At 57.7% G+C, this 17,535-nt stretch overlaps 8 protein-coding genes and 2 non-coding genes across 10 annotated transcripts; 3 read left to right on the top strand and 7 right to left on the bottom strand.

Annotated features, from left to right (window-relative positions):
* Positions 1 to 73: 73 nt before the first annotated feature.
* A1Q1_06665 (57.7 kda trp-asp repeats containing protein) lies at positions 74 to 1,670 on the top strand (the record flags this gene model as incomplete). Its single annotated transcript, XM_014327714.1, has 3 exons — positions 74 to 358; positions 409 to 441; positions 516 to 1,670. The coding sequence occupies 3 exons, from the start codon at positions 74 to 76 to the stop codon at positions 1,668 to 1,670; spliced, it is 1,473 nt and encodes a 490-aa protein (XP_014183189.1).
* Positions 1,671 to 1,726: 56 nt separating this feature from the next.
* Positions 1,727 to 2,540, bottom strand: A1Q1_06664 (uncharacterized protein; the record flags this gene model as incomplete). Its single annotated transcript, XM_014327713.1, has 3 exons — positions 1,727 to 2,062; positions 2,118 to 2,453; positions 2,505 to 2,540. The coding sequence occupies 3 exons, from the start codon at positions 2,538 to 2,540 to the stop codon at positions 1,727 to 1,729; spliced, it is 708 nt and encodes a 235-aa protein (XP_014183188.1).
* Positions 2,541 to 2,751: 211 nt separating this feature from the next.
* Positions 2,752 to 6,468, top strand: A1Q1_06663 (uncharacterized protein; the record flags this gene model as incomplete). Its single annotated transcript, XM_014327712.1, has 1 exon — positions 2,752 to 6,468. One exon carries the CDS (start codon positions 2,752 to 2,754, stop codon positions 6,466 to 6,468), a length of 3,717 nt encoding a protein of 1,238 aa, XP_014183187.1.
* A 120-nt stretch (positions 6,469 to 6,588) lies between these two features.
* On the bottom strand, positions 6,589 to 8,185 carry A1Q1_06662 (flap endonuclease; the record flags this gene model as incomplete). Its single annotated transcript, XM_014327711.1, has 7 exons — positions 6,589 to 6,813; positions 6,863 to 7,225; positions 7,272 to 7,475; positions 7,516 to 7,689; positions 7,739 to 7,786; positions 8,073 to 8,125; positions 8,173 to 8,185. The coding sequence occupies 7 exons, from the start codon at positions 8,183 to 8,185 to the stop codon at positions 6,589 to 6,591; spliced, it is 1,080 nt and encodes a 359-aa protein (XP_014183186.1).
* Positions 8,186 to 8,637: 452 nt separating this feature from the next.
* Positions 8,638 to 9,855, bottom strand: A1Q1_06661 (uncharacterized protein; the record flags this gene model as incomplete). Its single annotated transcript, XM_014327710.1, has 1 exon — positions 8,638 to 9,855. One exon carries the CDS (start codon positions 9,853 to 9,855, stop codon positions 8,638 to 8,640), a length of 1,218 nt encoding a protein of 405 aa, XP_014183185.1.
* A 370-nt stretch (positions 9,856 to 10,225) lies between these two features.
* Positions 10,226 to 11,421, bottom strand: A1Q1_06660 (uncharacterized protein; the record flags this gene model as incomplete). Its single annotated transcript, XM_014327709.1, has 3 exons — positions 10,226 to 10,889; positions 11,006 to 11,353; positions 11,408 to 11,421. The coding sequence occupies 3 exons, from the start codon at positions 11,419 to 11,421 to the stop codon at positions 10,226 to 10,228; spliced, it is 1,026 nt and encodes a 341-aa protein (XP_014183184.1).
* A 318-nt stretch (positions 11,422 to 11,739) lies between these two features.
* A1Q1_06659 (uncharacterized protein) lies at positions 11,740 to 12,462 on the bottom strand (the record flags this gene model as incomplete). The annotated part of the gene is made up of 1 exon (XM_014327708.1): positions 11,740 to 12,462. One exon carries the CDS (start codon positions 12,460 to 12,462, stop codon positions 11,740 to 11,742), a length of 723 nt encoding a protein of 240 aa, XP_014183183.1.
* A 745-nt stretch (positions 12,463 to 13,207) lies between these two features.
* On the bottom strand, positions 13,208 to 13,317 carry A1Q1_t050. Its single transcript has one exon. It is a non-coding gene; the product is annotated as a tRNA-Gln (tRNA).
* Positions 13,318 to 14,076: 759 nt separating this feature from the next.
* A1Q1_t049 lies at positions 14,077 to 14,165 on the bottom strand. Its single transcript has one exon. It is a non-coding gene; the product is annotated as a tRNA-Lys (tRNA).
* A 1,706-nt stretch (positions 14,166 to 15,871) lies between these two features.
* Positions 15,872 to 17,434, top strand: A1Q1_06658 (mitogen-activated protein (MAP) kinase; the record flags this gene model as incomplete). Its single annotated transcript, XM_014327707.1, has 8 exons — positions 15,872 to 15,942; positions 15,996 to 16,112; positions 16,158 to 16,236; positions 16,353 to 16,405; positions 16,477 to 16,522; positions 16,639 to 16,734; positions 16,785 to 16,974; positions 17,022 to 17,434. 8 exons carry the CDS (start codon positions 15,872 to 15,874, stop codon positions 17,432 to 17,434), a joined length of 1,065 nt encoding a protein of 354 aa, XP_014183182.1.
* Between the last annotated feature and the right edge of the window lie 101 nt (positions 17,435 to 17,535).

Below are 17,535 nucleotides of genomic sequence, written 5' to 3'. Positions count from 1 at the left end.
AAGTTACGAGTGACTGACTTGCTTCGCGAACACCACCGACGAGCAGCTTGCAGACTCCGAGTCACTAGCAGCTATGGACTTTCACCCGCTTCAGGCGCTGCCGACAGCGCCTCGCGCTACCTCGAGCATCAACCCTCACTCGCGCCACTTCCACTCGTTCCGTCACCCGCTTTTCATCAAGCAGAACGCTCCCGTCACCCACATTCACTTCTCCCCGGCTCGCCCTCACCGGTATGCCGTCACGTCCAGCACGCGAGTGCTCGTCTACGCTCCTAAGACTGGAAAGGTCGTGAAGACTGTGTCAAGATTCAAGGACACGGCGCGATGCGGAGAGTTCAGGAAGGACGGCAAGCTCATGGTTGCTGGAAGCGATGACGCGATTGTTCAGGTGTTCGATGTTGGAAGCAGAGCCGTCCTGAGGACATTCAAGGGACACAACCAGTGAGTTTGTCGACCGAAGGTGAACTGACATTAGGCCGGTGCATGTTACCCACTTCTCCAACCATCTTCCCCAGGTCCTGTCGGGCTCAGACGACACGACAGTCCGGTTGTGGGACGTCTCGACTCAGGAGTGCCTCACTACTCTCGAAGGACACACCGACTACGTTCGCGCTGCTGTTTTCACCGCTCCCCACCTCATTCTTTCCTCATCTTACGACTCGACCATCAAGCTCTGGGATGTTCGTGCTCCTGCGCAGTCGAACTGCACCATGACAATGCGCCACGGAGGAGCACCCGTTGAGGATGTCCTCGCCTTCCCGTCGGGAGGTGTCGCCATGTCTGCCGGTGGACCGATTCTGCGCGTTTGGGACCTGGCTATGGGACGTTGCGTTCGTGCTCTGAGCAACCACCAGAAGACGATCACCACCCTGGCCTTCGATGGCTCGAAGGGCCGCGTTCTCACCGGTTCGCTCGACACCATGGTCAAGGCGTACGATGTCGAGGAGTGGAAGGTTGTTCACACCATGCGTTACCCCGCCCCGATTCTGTCGCTCGCTGTCTCGCCTGACGACACGCATATTGCTGCGGGTATGTCGGACGGCACGCTCAGCGTTCGCCGCCGTGACGCCAAGGCGAAGGAGGTCGCCGAGGAGGAGGCGAAGCAGGCTGCCATCGCCAACGGCGCCTACGAGTACTTTGCCGACATGGAGGCTGTCTTTGGACGAGGCCATGTCAAGGCGAAGGGTGCTGCCCTTGGACCCGTGATTGGCCCCGCCGACGAGTTCCGTGTCGAGACCAGGAGGAAGGAGCGTCTCCGCGACTACGACAAGTACTTGAAGTCATTCAAGTACTCCGCTGCCCTGGACGCGGCGCTGAAGAAGACCGTCCGACCCACGACGACGTTTGCGCTCATCCTCGAGCTCGTTCAACGTGATGCGCTCCGAATCGCCCTTTCCGGCCGCGATGACGTGACCCTTGAGCCGCTGCTCAGCTTCCTCACCCGTCATGTCACCGACCCGCGATTCGGCGAGGCATGCGCCGACGTTGTTTCCGTTCTCCTCGACCTCTACTCGCCCCAGCTCGACCACTCCCCGCTGGTTGACGAGCTTCTCGCCAAGCTGAACGGTCGTGTTGAGCGTGAGCTTGCGTTCCAGCGCGAGCTTTTCAAGCTCCGCGGAGCGCTCGACATGACTCTTGCTCAGGCCGCCATGAGCCGGTTGCAGTCATAAATTGGGTATCAAATAGCATTATAGACCATCTGATGTAACACTAGCATTCTATTTCTCTAGTCGTGCCCGATAAAAGATCGCACGAACGAGTTCCAGTCGAGTGGCTCCGGCGTCACAGTCTGGTCATCCTCGCCGTTCCAAATCACAGCCCAGCCGTACGCTCCGGCGTCCAAGCTACCGACGGCCCAGTGCCAGCCGTCTAGTCGGGCGTTTTTGCCGTCGATTTCGAGAGCAGAGACCTGCCCGTCCCCGACATGTACATTTATCCGATCGAGTCCAAATGAAATGCCCGTTCCAATCGCCTTCGTATAGCCCTCCTTCATTGTCCACAACGTAGTCAGGTACTTCGACTTGATGATGCCGCTTGTCGTGGACAGTCCCAGTCGTTCGTCCTTGGTTAGCTGACATTAGCTTGAAGATTAAACATTGACGAAGCTTGCCGCTGACCTGAAATGAGATGCCTTCCTCGAGCTCCTGCGGGTCTTTCGGCAGGTCCATGACATCCACGCCGACTTCCCCGTCCCCAACCGCCAGCAAAACGTATTCGCCTTCATGCGTCGTGTTGAAGCCAACCTTGGCCGTTGGATCAAGCAGGTACGGCTTCCCTCTAGGAGCTACGCCAAACTTGGGGTGCTCTGAAGGAGCAACGATACCGGCTTCGCGCAAGTACCAGGTCGGCAATAACCTCGCGGCCAGGGAGCGGACCGCATCGTCCGGATGCCGGAACCGCCGAACGCGGTCTTGGGCGCGCTCAGGCAGGTGGTGCAGAAGCCGATCAAAGGTCTGCACATTAGCTGATTTCTTTCGTGAACGACGTCACACCTCTTCCGGAACCTCTTGCGGCATCTTGAGTGAGAAGAGTCGCACCATCCTCGATGACAGAGCGAAGGCAAGATTGCTCAGCACGACTCGGAAATGACCGAGATAACTCGATCGCACAGGGGCTAATGAGAAGCAAGCAAGAATTGCTCCCGCTAATGCGTTTGTTTACAACCGAGAAGTTGAGGTTGACGTCAACCTTCGAATTTGCTGTCTCTCCATCGCTATCAGTCTCGGCTTCAAGGGCAGCTCGTAACATGACATGGCCTCGTCATCCCAAAGCTTCTGGGAGGAAGCGCTTGAGATAGCAGAGACCATCGACCCGCCCCCGGCTAAACGACCGCGCTACGAGCTCTCTCCCGACACTCCGGATGCCGGGCATGAGAAGGAGGGGCAGCGCCATGAACCTTCTTCTCCACTCGGCTTCGGGGGCACCGAGCTTACCTTCATCCCTACACATCTGCGCACTCATGGAGCGACTGATGGACTCGAAGCGCACTCATACCTGCAGCGAGCAGAGTATGCAGCGAACTCGTTCGGGGATATCGCCTCTTACATGAAGAACAAGGACAAGAAAGTTCAGACGCAGAACCGTGAACTGGCCGCTGCCTCCAATCTTCCACAGGTGTTCAAGGGCTTGACATTCTACATCAACGGCAACACGAAACCAAGCATGGAGGACCTACGCAAAATGATCGTGCAGAGAGGCGGAACTGTTGTGCCCTTCCTCCGCAGGAAGCGCGAACTCGATTACGTCGTTGCACCCGTTCTCACCATCGCCAAGTTCAAGGAGCTCGAGAACTACCGCGTAGTCCGCGAAGGCTTTGTGCTTGAGAGTGTCGAGAGGGAGAAAGTCGTCGATTGGCGGAAATGGAGGCTGAGAGCTGGCAATGAGCAGGGTTTGGCCGGTTTCGTCGCTCCAGCCAGGTCCGAAGTGAAGAAGCCACTTTCAATCGAGCAGGAGCCTCCACAATCATGTGAACCTACACCTCGGCCAGAGCCTTCACCTGTCACTATTGCCTCCTTGAAAGTTGGTGGAAGTTTGTTGCGGCCGCTACGGAAGCCTTCGGCTCCCCAACGGCCTGCGCCGCCACCTGTTAAAGCCTCTCCGGCACCAGCTCCCCGACCATCGGTCCCTGCCCCCGCGACGGACACGATCAAGGTGGTCCCCGTTGAACCACGAACTACACTCGCGCGACCGCTCAAAACAGCTGCACTTCCGCCATCGAAAGCCCAAAGTGGCCCTGTCCCTACGCCCCTGCAATCGGTTGTCCTGCCAGACTCCAGCAGTTTCAGCCCTGCGAAGTCGAAGGCGACGCCTGCAAGGGTCGCAGCGCCTGAGGTCTTAGTTGTCCCGCCGACTGCTGAGCAACTGTCCCAGCGAGACAATGCTTCCCCTTTGCTGCGACACTCATCCCCCACTCCACACGTGAGCCCGAACCGACCGCGGCACGGCATCCAAGCGCCGGAGGGGTTGCCGTACGATATCTCGTACCGCAGCAAGGAGGCAAACAGGTTCGCAGGACGGTTGATGCAGGACGACGACTTCCGCGCAATGCACACTGCTGAGCGAGGCAACGAGGCTGGGTTTATCGACAGCTACTACCAAAACAGTCGACTACACTTGCTGTCTACGTGGAAAACCGAACTTCGACTTCTGGTCGCAGAGGCTCGCAGCTCCGCAGAGCACGTGCCGACTGTTCTTCCTTCGCAGGGATCAGAGAAGGTGATTTTTCACGTTGACTTCGACGCTTTCTTTGTCTCTGTGGGTCTCGCGAAGAGGCCAGATCTAAAGGGAAAGCCCGTTGTCGTATGTCACTCTTCAGGTGGCGGCCGGGCGAGCACGTCCGAGATCGCGAGCGCAAGCTACGAGGCGCGTGCGAAGGGAGTCAAAAACGGCATGAGCTTGGGGCGCGCCCGAGAGTTGTGCGGCGACGACCTCGCCACCATTCCCTATGAGTTCGATACCTACCGCAAGCACTCTACCGCTTTTTACCGCATCTTGTTGGGCTACGCCGACGAGTTGGAAGCTGTTTCCATCGATGAGGCATTGCTGGAGGTTACGGGTGCCGTCACCGCCCGTGAGATGGCGCCGGACGAGGCCGAAGCCATCTCTCCTGATCCAGCCGTGTGCGTCGCTGAGCAAATCCGTTCCGACATCCGCGACGCCACTGGATGCGAGGTTTCGATCGGCATCAGCCACAACATCCTTCTCGCTCGACTCGCCACTCGCAAGGCTAAGCCAGGAGGTGTTTACCGTCTGACAACGGGCAACTGCGACGAGCTGTTATCAGAGCTGGATGTGAAGAGCCTTCCCTCCGTCGGACACTCGATGCAAGCGAAGCTTCAAGACGCATTCGGCACTACGAAGTGTGGTGACCTCCTGGCCTACTCCAAGCAGCGCTTGCGAGGAGTTTTGGGACCGAAGACGGGAGACACAATCTACAACTTCCTCCGAGGCATCGACGACCGAAAGTTGACCCCCGACAAGGAGCGCAAGTCCGTCAGCGCGGAGATGAACTACGGGATCCGGTTTAAGAACCAGGATCAAGCGTTACACTACCTGCAGGACCTTGCAGTGGAGGTTTCGAAGCGTCTGAAGGCGATAAACGTGAAAGGCCGACACATGACGCTGAAGATCATGCACCGGCATCCCGAGGCACCTGTCGAAGCACCCAAGTTCCTCGGGCACGGTTGGTGTGAGACCTACAATCGCAGTGTGGGGATTGAGCGTCGCGGGCAAGCTACGGATGACGCCACAATCATTGGCGAAGAGGCTGTCAAGCTTCTCAAGGCTATGCGACTAGACCCGACCGAGCTTCGCGGCGTCGGTATCCAGATCACCAAGCTTGACCACGGCCCCAAGCAGGCCGAAGTCGAGAAGGGGCAAGGTAGACTGTCGTTCGCCAAGCCAGACCGCAAAGGGAAGGGGAAGGAGGTGGCGATCGACGATGGGGACGATGCGGGCGAGTCAGTCGGCATCTCGAGCGAGCCATCGCCTATCCCAGTTCCAGGTGAAGCCTCTCCGCAGCCTGTGACTGAGGCTGTGTCGCCGGCACCCGAGCCTCGCGAGGTCGTCCCGGTTCTGCCAACGCAACTCGATCCCGACTTCCTGGCCGCTCTGCCTGTCGAGATACGACAAGAGATTCAGGAAGAGCACACGAAGCGCCACGGTTCACGCTCCGGCTCGCGATCAGCTTCTCGCTCCGGCTCTCATTCACCTCTGCCCTCTCCCGGCCCGAGCCGGAAGTCGACGCTTAACCCCGCCGCGCACATCACGAAGCAACTGCGACCAAAGCACAAGACGCAACTCGACGCAGCGATGATAGCGCAGGGTGCGCTATACGGCGCCTGGTCGCGAGCAGATGCTCAGACGCTGCAGCCTGGATCTGCTGGCCCATCGCGCGGGGACCGGAGCCGGAGCGTAAGTCTTGCGCCGTCAGACGACGGCGAGATGGTGGGCAAGTATCGCGCCGCGGAGCTGCGGGCGCTAGGCATCGACGTAGATGTCTTCTCCGCACTGCCCGAAGATGTACAAGCCGAAGTCATCCTGCAGGAGCGGCAGAAGGCGCGCAACTTGCGTCTGCGGACGCATTCGGCTTCCCCGGCAAAGGTCCGCCCACCGCGCCAACGCTCGCCTCAGCCCGTGCCTACCATCTCGATTCCGGTCAGGAGCAAGCCCGCTCTCTTTGGCGCGCGGGAGGCGGACGACGTCGCCGCCGTGCTTGCCAAATGGGTGGAAAGTCGTGAGGAGGGTCCGAATGAGAGGGACACGGATCGCGTGCTGAAGTATCTCTGCAAGTGTCTTGGTGGCTTCTCCGGGTTGGACCACGTCTCCCAGCTTCTGAGAGACATGAAGGGCGTCATTCGCGATGTCTGTGCCGAGGACAGCGCGTGGTGGGACACATGGCACAGCTTGTTCCACAGCATCGACGAGCGAGTACGGGAGATGCACGGGACTGGCCTCCGCGTCGATTGACCTGTGTATCACTAGAGTTCTTTGTTTGTAATTATCATAATGTACAGTGCATATCTCGGAATACCCGGTGGAGAATGAGACAGAGAACTATAAACGCGAGCTTTTGGACTGCTGAATCTTTTACTTCTTCTTCTTGGCCGCCTTGCCGCCCTTGCCCTTCTTGTCGTCCTCGGCCTTGCGCTTCGGCGCGTCCGTCTTCGGCTTGACGGTGAAGAAGCCGTCGAGGCGGCCCTGCTGCTTGGCCGCGAGCATCTTGGACAGCTTCGCGGCACCGGCACGCACGCGATCCTCCTTGAAGCCCTTCTCGCGAACGAGGAACTCGACGAGACCCTCGACGTCAGGCTGCTTCCACTCAATCTGGTTGTCAGTTCAAGCGCTACCTCTATCAACTCACCTCCAGGTCCTCTCCCTTGACAACATCGGGCGTGATGAAGAGCTTCTTCGCCTCCTCCCACGGCCAGTACTCAGGGATCTGCATACCACCCGCGGCGCGCTTTTTGGGCTTCTTCTTCTTCTCGACCTTAGGGGCGGGCACCTCCTCGCCGTCGCTGTTGACGACGAACTGCTCGCCTTCCTCCGACTCAATCTCGGACTCGATCTCCTGCTCTGCGAGCTCGGCGGCCTTTTCGGCCATCTTGCCCTTGATGAACTCGACGACCTTCTCAAGAGAGCCGTGCTCGCGCATCAGCTTCAACGCCGTCTTGGGACCAACGCCCTTGACAGGCTCGAGGTAGTCGCAGCCGAGGAGGATACAGAGCTCAATGAACTGGGGAGAGTTAGCAATTGCTTCCAAAGAAACCCACCTGGTCCATGGTCATGTCGAGGCCCTTCAAAGCCTCCTCAAGCTTGATCTCGGAGATGGGCATTTTCTTCGCCTCGGAGAAGGTGAGATGACGAAGAAGGATCGGAGTGTGGAAAGTGAGGGTGTCCATGTCCTCCGAGCCCGCAGCGAAGACCTTGCCTGCGCGAGCGAGCTCAGCACACTGAGCCTCTGCTTCTCCGGGAGCCTGCATGTCAGCTTGAGAGAGGTTGACTAGCTGGACATACCGTGACACAAGGGATACCCATCAGCCCGAGCAGGCGCTTGCACTCCTCGTTGTGCTCCTTGGTGACTCGGACCTGGCGACGAGACATGCGGTCAATGTCCTCAGCCGTTCCCGTTTCGCGAGCCTCCTCCTCAGCCTCCTTTGCCTCCTCGCGACGCCCGAAACGTTGTTTCAGCTGGATCTGTCAGCTCCTCCAGCAATTCAGAAAGCTGCGCTTCACTCACAACACCGCTCTTCAGGTCTGGCGGTTTGCCATCGAAGACGTAACACGGCTTTATGCCGTTGTCAACCATTCGGATGGTTCGATAGAAGAAGCCCATCAGATGACTGACTGTCAGTTGAGGATTTACTCTGAGACAACTGACCTTGTGACTTCTCCGTTGTCATTCATTAGCATCTGGCCATCCTGCTGCCTGACAGCGATAAGGAACTGGTAGATGGACCTGGGCTGTCAGCTAAACACCCCGGACTCAGTCAGCGAACTCACATGGATGCATCGATCGCGACCTTGCGACCGAAGAGCTGAGGTCAGTTGTTGTTCGGACAAGGCGAACTTACAGTCTTCATCTCGTGGTCCTTCATGGCACGCGGCGCGTGCTCCGAGAGCAGACCTGTGAGACCTGCCTGTCAGCTCTACGACCGCCTAGTAGCAGCTTACCTTTGATACCCATGGTGTGCGTTGGGTTCTGGGTGGTGGCGAGTGCGAAGGGAAGGATGGAAAGTCAACAACCAGGCGGCCAGTCAGGTGGAGGAAGGCGCGTCCCGGAAACATGACGCGCTCATGTAGGCTGGCGCGTCATATCGACGCGTGGGTTTGGTTCCGCGGTGGCTGGTTGACTGGAGCTGACGGAGGCGAGTGGCATCTGGGGGTGAAATGTCTCGGACACGCCGAGTCCAGACTGGAGTGAGCGGGCACTAGAGCCTGGCAGCCTGGGCCAGAAGTCGCAAACAGTGAGGAGAGCCAGCAGATCTTGAGACTTGGGTATGCTACGGATGACATACATTCACTTCTGATACATTATCGATTATGCCGTACGGTAAAGTGCTGCTTACCTCTCCCTCTTCCCCGCTCGGCCCATCTTCATGGAAGAGAGAGGGTTAGATGATCGAGGCGTCCCTGCTCTCATCGCAACCCATGTCCTTCCGCGAGAGTCGGGTCGGATACCCACCCGCGCTGTGTATCTATAGCAAACTGCAGATCTCCCACGAGTGCCCGGTACTCTTCCAGAGTGATGAAGTGAATCGGGCTGACTGGGCCGGGGGGCGGGGGTGCGTCCCACTCCCAATCGCTAGGTAGAACAAAGCGGGAGCCGTATTGGCTGTCTGAGACAGGAACACTGGAAACGGGCTGGCCAGCGGGACTGGCAAGATCTTGGGAATCGGGACCATCCATATCAACGTCGAGAGCCAGGGGGTCAGACTCGGCGGTGTGGAAGCTGTCAGCCGTAGAACCTTGGCTACCGGTCTCAGAGTCAGAGTTGCCGGACTCGTCTGAGCTGTCGTCCGTGTCGGAGAACCGCATGTACTTGAAGTCCTTGATCACGATCTCGATCGCTTTCTGTCGCATCCCTTCCTCCGCATTGTGGCCCTCAAGACCCCTGAGCCACACGGGGTGAGCATCGAGGCTGCAGGCGTTGACGACGACGAATGGCTTCATCTCAAACCAGGCGTCCGCTGCCAGCTCTCCGAACGAATTCCAGAGTTCTTCCAAGTACTCAGAGCAGGCGCCGGGGTCGGAGCTCATCAAGAAGATGGCTGTGATGCTTCCGAATGAATCGGGAATTCGGCGATCGAACTTGTCCTCTTCTCCCCAAGTGGTGAGGACAAACCTCTCAACGGTGGTTGGCGGCTTGTTCTTGACGCTGTGAGATGAGGGCCAGTAACACGCAGGACAGCCTCCATGTGCTGCAGCGGCCGAAGCGTAATGCAAGATGCGCACGCCGACAGGATCCCCCTTCCACTCCCAGCAATTGGATACGCGAACGGTTGTGAGCGATGGAAAGGCGTCGTACAGAATGCCAGTCTCATTGACGCGGCGGTTGCCCTCGGGCGGTTCGGAGTCGAGAATTTGGCAGTGCCGGAGTAACTGAGGTGCCTCGCAGATGACTTCCCTTGCGTCAAACGATCGCCCGAACTTGACGTGGAGCTGAGGGTTCTCAACATCCTCCCACGCATACACTGTCGTGTGGTAGAAGAGACGTTTGATGAAGTTTCTCCACTCATGGCACACCTGGCTTATCGCCATGAGGGTCGCTGGCGGGGCGTGCCCGAGCACTATGTCGAGAATGTGCGGGAAGTGCAAACCATCGAGGACCCTTGCAGGGCTTGCTTCGTCAGTCATAGTGTCCCGTTCGCGACTGGACTCACTCTGAGCACCTCATTGCTGAGGAAGATAGAATAAGAGTAAGAGGATTGGAGGGTCGGAAGATGGGACATCAGGAGTATGGGGTCAACGATCGCCTGCGAAGCGTCGGAGCGGAATCAGAGGCGCTTTCCCATTCTCCTCTGCGCCCTCTTCATGCGGACACACTCGCATCTGCGCTTCCGAACATTTTGATGTGGGCACATTGGTATGGACTAGCAATCATGCGATATGCATTGAGTAGCAACCAGCTGGCCCGACTACAGTACTAATAGTACAGTGACGAGTACACTTCACCAGCGGTAGCGGCTCAGGTCGCACTCGTGTCTGTCAGGTCAATGTGCTCAGTCTACTCAGTCATCACAGGCTCCCTCATCCAGCCCCGACAAGTGTCGATGGCGAACTGGTGTTCACCAACAAGAGCGCGATACGCTTCCAGACTGAGGAAGTGCACCGGGCAAACCGGGCCAGGAGGCAGATCCCTCATCGAGCTATCCCACTCCGCTCTGGTAAGGCCAGCCGAATCGGGGGCGTCGGCTTCAGTGGTAGCTTCCACGTCAACGGAGTCACTGGTACCCAGTTCGCGATCCGTCTCTGAGCCCTCGAGGTCGAAGTCGCCGTTGGCCGAGTCAATAGGTTCCTGACTGGCTTCTTCAAACTCCGACAAGCCCATCATGATCTCGTAGTACACGCCTTCCAAGGCCAGCAGTCGTAGCTTCTCCTCTACCTCACATCCGGACAGGTCTCTCAGCCACAACGGGCGGTTGTTGAGGCTCTCTGCGTTGACGACGACCACGGTTCGCTTGATTCGCCAAGTTTCGATGACAGCCCTGCTGAAAGTTTCCCAGAATACCTCGACGTCACCAGGGCACTCCGGGTGAGCTGATTCGAACATGAAGATGATGGCCATCGACTGGAACTTGAACGGCAGGCGGGTGTCGAACATGGCGTCATGGCCCCAAGTCGTGAGCACGAACTTGCCTACGCCCTGGCCGTAGAATGTGTAGGTTTCGCTATGATCGCTGCTCCAGTGACAGCACGGACATGCATTGCCGGGAGTGGGTGGGTGAGCGTGGTGCGTTATGCGGATGCCGCAGAGCAAGCGACTATCATTCCAGTAGTCACTGACTCTCGAGACTGCAAGGAAGGGAACGCGTGGTCCAAAAGGGCAGAAGAGTTGATACAGCGAGCGAACTTGGGTGGTTCAGAGTCGAGGATCCGGCAGTGATAGAGGAGGACCGCAGCCTGATCGAGGAGAGTGGTAGCTTGGAATGTCCGACCTGTTGAAAGGCGGAAGATGGGAACCCTCGGCTTCCGCTCTTCTTCGAAGACCGTTAAGTGATAGAACATGTGCTTGATATGCAGACGCCATTGACTGCACACTTGGCTCACGGCCGCTAAGGTCTCTGGCGGGACGAGATCGAGGACCGCATCAAGAACGTGGGGAAAGTGCAGGCCATCCAGTACTCTTGCAGGACTGTTGTCAGCTGAGAGCATAACGTGATGAAAGCTCGATTATAGAAACACTTACCTAGCGTTCTTCATAACTAGTGATCGTTGAAGAGGATGGTACAATCAATGAGGGTGCGTCCCCAAGTGGAAGTGGGCTACGGTAGATAACCCAGCGGTGATCAGCGGACGTGCCTGCGCCCTCCTCCACGCCCACGTACGCACATGCAAGTACACCTCCAGTTACCTGAAGCTGTTGCAAGTGCAAGTGTACCAAGTTCTTCAGCAGCCATGCATGCATGTCGCTTTTTGAACAAGGCGCCGCCAGAACTCCACATAAATGGCTCGAAATGTCCATAAAATGCGAAATTACGGAGGGAGGATAAACAGCATTACAGAAGTCTACACAACACTTCACATGCTCACATATCCGCGCTCCGTCTCGATTGCAAACTCGTGCTCCCCAATCGAGGAGCGGTACTCTTCAAGAGTCAAGAAGCTGAAGGGAGCGTTCGTAAGGCGGAGCCTCGTGGCGAAGTCTGTCGTCGCTTTGCAGCGTTCGAGGAGGTCGCGGACTGTTTGTCCCGTCCCACGGTGGCTGGGAGGAAGGTACACGCTTTCGGCGTTGACGACAATTACCTTGACGTGGGTGAAATGCGCTGTGCAGAGGATGCTGAGGAGGTATTTCAGACCTTCTGGGATATCGAGCAAAGGGCTTGCGTCGACGGAGCCTGATGAGGGGGTGGGTGCAATAGGCACAGTGTCGTCAGGTCTGAAGAGGAGAACGAGAGATCCGACTGCTTCCCTCCACAGCAGATTGTAGGTGTCCTCCGGCCAGCAGCCTTGCAAGAGCATCACAATCTTCGATCGCCGACGAGGAGAGACTGGGGTGAATTCCAGACGGTGCCCCTGCGGAACGACGACTCGGGGAATGTTGATCGGAAAGTACGACACCTTCGCCCAACAGAAGAGCCGGACAGTGTGGACTTGCGCGAAGACCAGCCATGGATGGATCTCGCCCGCCGGGAGTATTGATGAACTCAGAAGCGCATTGCCCGCCTTGTCCTCGAAGTCTAGGACGCGGCAGTGGCGCATCTGGTAGAGTTTATCTTCGTTTGCCCTCAGCACGACGAACATGATCGAAGGACTCGCTCTGGGACGCAGGACACACTCAACGTTTCCAAACCTCGCAGTGTAGTGGGCCTTGAGATGGTAAAATCTGTCCTTCACCACGCGTCGCCAGTGCTGGCAGACCTGTCCCACTCGAAATACGGTGATAGGCTCCGAAATGTCGATGACAGCGTGGAGGATGTGTGGGAAGTTCGACTCAGTAAGCACCCTGCAAAGTCAGCTTGTTCTAGAACCAAAAGCTTACCTTTGTGCACTCATGGTGAGGGGATGCTGAGAAGAGATACGAGGAAGAGGGAGGTGACACGTTGAGCTCGATAGTGAGTCATCCTTAAACAACCGATCTGCGCAGCAGGATCTTCATCCGCCTTCGCCGACAACTAGAACAGCTAGCTCAAGCAAAGCTGTAGACGTCTCCGTCTGCAACAGCACCAGTGACAACCCAGATGCCAAATGTGCATGTGTTTTGTTACCTACTCAAGCCTCCAACAGTACTGCACATCTGTTCCGAGTAGTTTCATCCCGCATAAGCGGACCGAGCAATGCGATGTGAGACATCGTTATCTGAATGAGAGCCGGACTCATCTACTGGTCGTCTGTGAATGATAGGGGCCGCTCCTCGCCCTCCACTCAAGCATATGCGTGCACATACGTCTTCTACCCTCTCTCATCGCCCCTCCCCGATATCCAAAAAGGGTCCAGGCGCCATCTGTCGACGCCCCCGAACACCAGCTACCCAAGGGCAGACAAGATAAGGTCCGACTGGGAATCGAACCCAGATTACAAGAACGACACCGCAGCTCGTGTTGAGAGACGAGGAGTGAGAATCAGAATCTTGTGTACTAACCGTTATACGATCAGACCTGTCGACGTTGAGAGGGGCGCAGCGCCGGCGAGTGCGGCGCGGGCTCTCGCCGGCTCTGCGCGCTGCTGCGTGCTCAGGAAGACGATACGAAGAAGCCCAATACCATCTGGGAAGGTAGAGCTATCGAGGTTTTGACGGACTGAAGACTGATGTGCCGCATCTAGGAGAGCACGACTGCGCCACCGTGGCTTCCGAAGGAGGTGAGCACAATAGTTGATCGCATGCACGTTCCGGCCCCCCCATGCTCCCTGTCGCTGTCCATACAACACACATGCTCGATTACAGTCATCATTGCAGTCTCGGATGAGAGGAAGAGTTAATCGAGCACCTGCGGGTTGTCGACGTTTGACATGAATCAGGGGAAAGCACTGACAGCAAACTCAAGGGGTGCTAGCCTCAGCTTCGTGTCAAGTTTTAAGCGCCGTTTCACATACCCCACAGATTGCCGAGGCAAGAGCTGACACTGCATGCGGTTGTGGCATCAGCTCACACGCCGTTCAGCATCTCAACTGCAGAGCTACCCCTTCGACGATCGACGAGACCCCGGGAATCAACAACTTTCCAACGATGTTCCACGAGCGCAGGCTCGGGCAGTCAAGGTTCGGAGAGGTTTCACACCGGAACCCAAGTTCTGGCCGAATTCTCCGAACCTGCGCGTGCCCCAGAATCACTGACATCAACGTCGTCCACCAAAATTGTTCTTGGACACGTCCGCGGTCGTTCTGGAGCTGCCTGGGACAGCCAAAAGCGAAAAAGAGAGCCTCGTATGGGGCTCGAACCCATGACTGTGTGATCAATCGGCTCTGAGCGTAAGAGTCACACTATCTACCGACTGATATAACGAGGCGATGCTCGAAAGATGCTTGTTGGAAGACGCAGCCCCCGGCCATGAGCACTCGACACGTCTGCGCAGTCCGGTGAATGAGAAGATAGAGCGTAGCTGGAAAGGCGGTGTCGATTGGTGAGATCGGGTGCGAAGAGGCGGGGTGGTTGGGGAAGGATGACAGGGCAGAAGCACGAATCCAGGAGAGGAAGGCGCTAACCAGCTCATCTTGACAGGGCACCGGTCACTCACCATCGACGCCGAGGTTCCTTACGCCGAGGGCGTATACGTGCGCCTCTGTGACTGCCCAGCTGCCCGATGTTGGCGTTCACGTCTGCCGTTGGACGCATCGAGGAGTGGGAAGGACGGACATTTGTCAGTGCGAAATGAGAACGGGGAAGACAAGTGGGAAGATGTATTGGCGCCGGCCCTGTTGGGAGACGTCGGTAAGCACAGGACGGAGGGTCTGGGACGGAGCGGTGGGCTCGCGGGCCTGCGCGGGACGGAGATGCTGGAATTGAAGGAATCGACCGGAACGACTGTGCTAGCCAGAGGATGGAGCAATGTCGAAGTGTACCAGTGTTGTGTCATGAATGTGGGGCGTAGACGGGAGCTCACGGACCCGCTGGTGCCGCTGCATGCCTGGCACGATTGCACTATGAAACCGACCGTGGTGTGGTCCTTCACGTGTCCAGTCACGTACAGTCACATCCGGCCGCATCCGGGGCGCAGAAGACGCTAAGGCCCAGGCGTGCAAAGGAGGTCTCTGCATGCCGCTGCAACGCACTCGAGCTGCGCACTACCTTGAGTGAGGAAGGGGGACGCGCGACGACGTTCGAGGCCTCGGCGACACACGTAAGAGTGTGCGCACCGCAGAGATCGCGTCATGCATCGCATAGTACCGCCTGCCCGCCTGGCCGCTTGGGCTGTGTCGCCTGTGTGGTGGCTCTGCCCTGGAACAATCAAGCTCGAACGCCGCATGCGTGTCGCGGAGGGTTCGGGCCAGGAAGCAGGAAGCAGCGATGCATGGCTGCAAGGGAACGAGACGGGCTTGAACCTGGAACATGGTACGGGCCGGCAGGAACCAGGCGTGGACTGGCTGGACTGGCTGGACTGGCTGGTCCGGCTGGGTCTGACTGGGTCAAACTGGGTCTGACGGTGCAAGCTCGCGTTCTCTTTGGTCTGCTTGGGTGTGCGACCCCTCCAGGGCCCAGGGATGGCGACGACGATGAATGGAGAATGGTTTCATGCGGGAGCTGGGGTGCTGAATGGACGGGAGCCCAGAGGCCACATAGTAAATTCGCGCCGCCTCATTAGAACGCGGTCTAATCGCTGCACCAGGACCGGCCCCGCTGGCTTAATCCCAACTGATAGCAGTCTGCTATTCCGACTCTTACCCCTTGCAGCAGACACCACTAGCAAAGGCCTTAAGCTCTGAAGCACGACAGGAGTAGGTCGGTCCTTGATCCTGCACAGGAGACACGACCATCGCTGCCGGCCTGCATACTCGCCGTCGCTTCCGCTACACGACGATACCTTCATTTCATTCATCATCTTCGACAACCCTCTCCATCTTTCAACCACCTCTCTCCTCCCATCATCCGCACGATCGCTGCCGACCTCGAGCTCACTTGCCCCGTCGCTTCCGCTTTCTCTCCCTCAGCTTCACCGACACACCACGACTTCTTCCTTGCAAGCGCGACCTTCCCCCGATAGTTTAGCCGTGGACGATGACCGCGTCCAACATCCCGTTCAACGTATCGGAGCACTACAAGGTCCATGAGGTCATTGGCGAGGGAGCGTACGGAGTCGTAGTGTGAGCCGAGGACGCTTCGCGGTGGGACTGACAAGCAGGTCGGCTGTCCACATTGCCTCGGGCACAAAGGTCGCCATCAAGCGTATTACGCCGTTCGACCATGCCATGTTCTGTCAGCGCACTCTGCGCGAGATCAAGCTGCTCAGGCATTTCCGGTGAGCCAGCACTCTATCCGTACCGGCGTCCTAACTTGCCGCCAGTCACGAAAACATCATCGCTATCCTTGACATTATCGCGCCGCCGTCCTACGAGCAGTTCCATGAGGTTTACCTTGTTCAGGTGAGTCTTATTGTTCAAGGTACCGTTATTGTCACGATGGACGACCTCTGGCTTAGCGCCCCGTCATATCGGGCTCGCACTTCTTTTCGCCATTGTTGACTTGGCGTATTCCTTAGAGCAAGGACTGGGAGCTGGAGCTGACAAAACAGGAGCTGATGGAGACTGATCTGTATGTGTCTACGGCAGGCTAACGAGATCAACGCGTCCTGGTATCGCTGACAGCAGGCATCGTGTTATCAGGACGCAGGAGCTCTCTGACGATCACTGCCAGTACTTCCTCTACCAGGTGAGTGTCATCGTCCTGCGCGCCTCTGTCGTCAATGTGCGACCAATTGTCTTGGAAGATTATTCCGCTGTTTCGATCCACGCGCGACCCCAACCTTAAAATGCTGACCAGAGCAGACGATCCGCGGCCTCAAGGCACTCCACTCTGCCAACGTCCTCCACCGCGACCTTAAACCCTCCAACCTTTTGCTGAATGCCAACTGCGACCTGAAGGTGCGTTAATGGCGCTAGCGACGAGAACTACGAAGGGCTGACGACGACAGATCTGTGACTTTGGACTGGCTCGCTCGGCTGCGCTGCCGCCTCCTGACGCCGGACCGAACGGCGGCAATGGCTTCATGACGGAGTACGTCGCGACGCGCTGGTACCGTGCTCCCGAGGTCATGTTGTCGTTCCAGGAATACTCGAAGGCGATTGACGTCTGGAGTGTTGGCTGTATTCTTGCTGAGATGAGTGAGTTTTCTGCGGCGATTTGCAAACTGATACCAGTCAACGGCAAGCCTCTGTTCCCGGGACGAGACTACCACCACCAGCTGTCTCTCATCCTCGAGTGCCTCGGCACGCCGACGATGGACGACTTCAACGAGATCACGTCACCGCGCTCGAAGGACTACCTGCGCGCACTGCCGTTCCACCGCAGGCGGGATCTGCGCGAGATGTGTCCCAAGGCCAAGCCGAATGCGCTCGACCTCATGCGCAAGTGTCTCACGTTCTCGCCGCGGAAACGTATCAGCGTCGAGCAGGCCCTCGAGCACCCCTACCTGGAGCCGTATCACGACCCGTCCGACGAGCCAGCGCGGACCCGCTGCAGCCCGACTTCTTCGACTTTGAGAACCGCCAGTCCCCGCCCAGCCGCGAGACGCTGAAGCGTCTCATCTTCTCCGAGATCCAGCGTCCGCTCGGGGACAACTAGATGGACACTGCATGCCTCGTGACTAACACGGCGGACGCTTCTCGGACCCGCACTGGTCTACACCAACGTGAAGAGAGAGCATCGGAACACGAAGAAAGACA

Source organism: Trichosporon asahii, assembly GCF_000293215.1.
Source record: "Trichosporon asahii var. asahii CBS 2479 unplaced genomic scaffold scaffold00008, whole genome shotgun sequence".
Taxonomy (NCBI): domain Eukaryota; kingdom Fungi; phylum Basidiomycota; class Tremellomycetes; order Trichosporonales; family Trichosporonaceae; genus Trichosporon; species Trichosporon asahii.
Note: the sequence above shows the minus strand (reverse complement) of the source record. Positions and strands in the feature narration are given on the sequence as shown.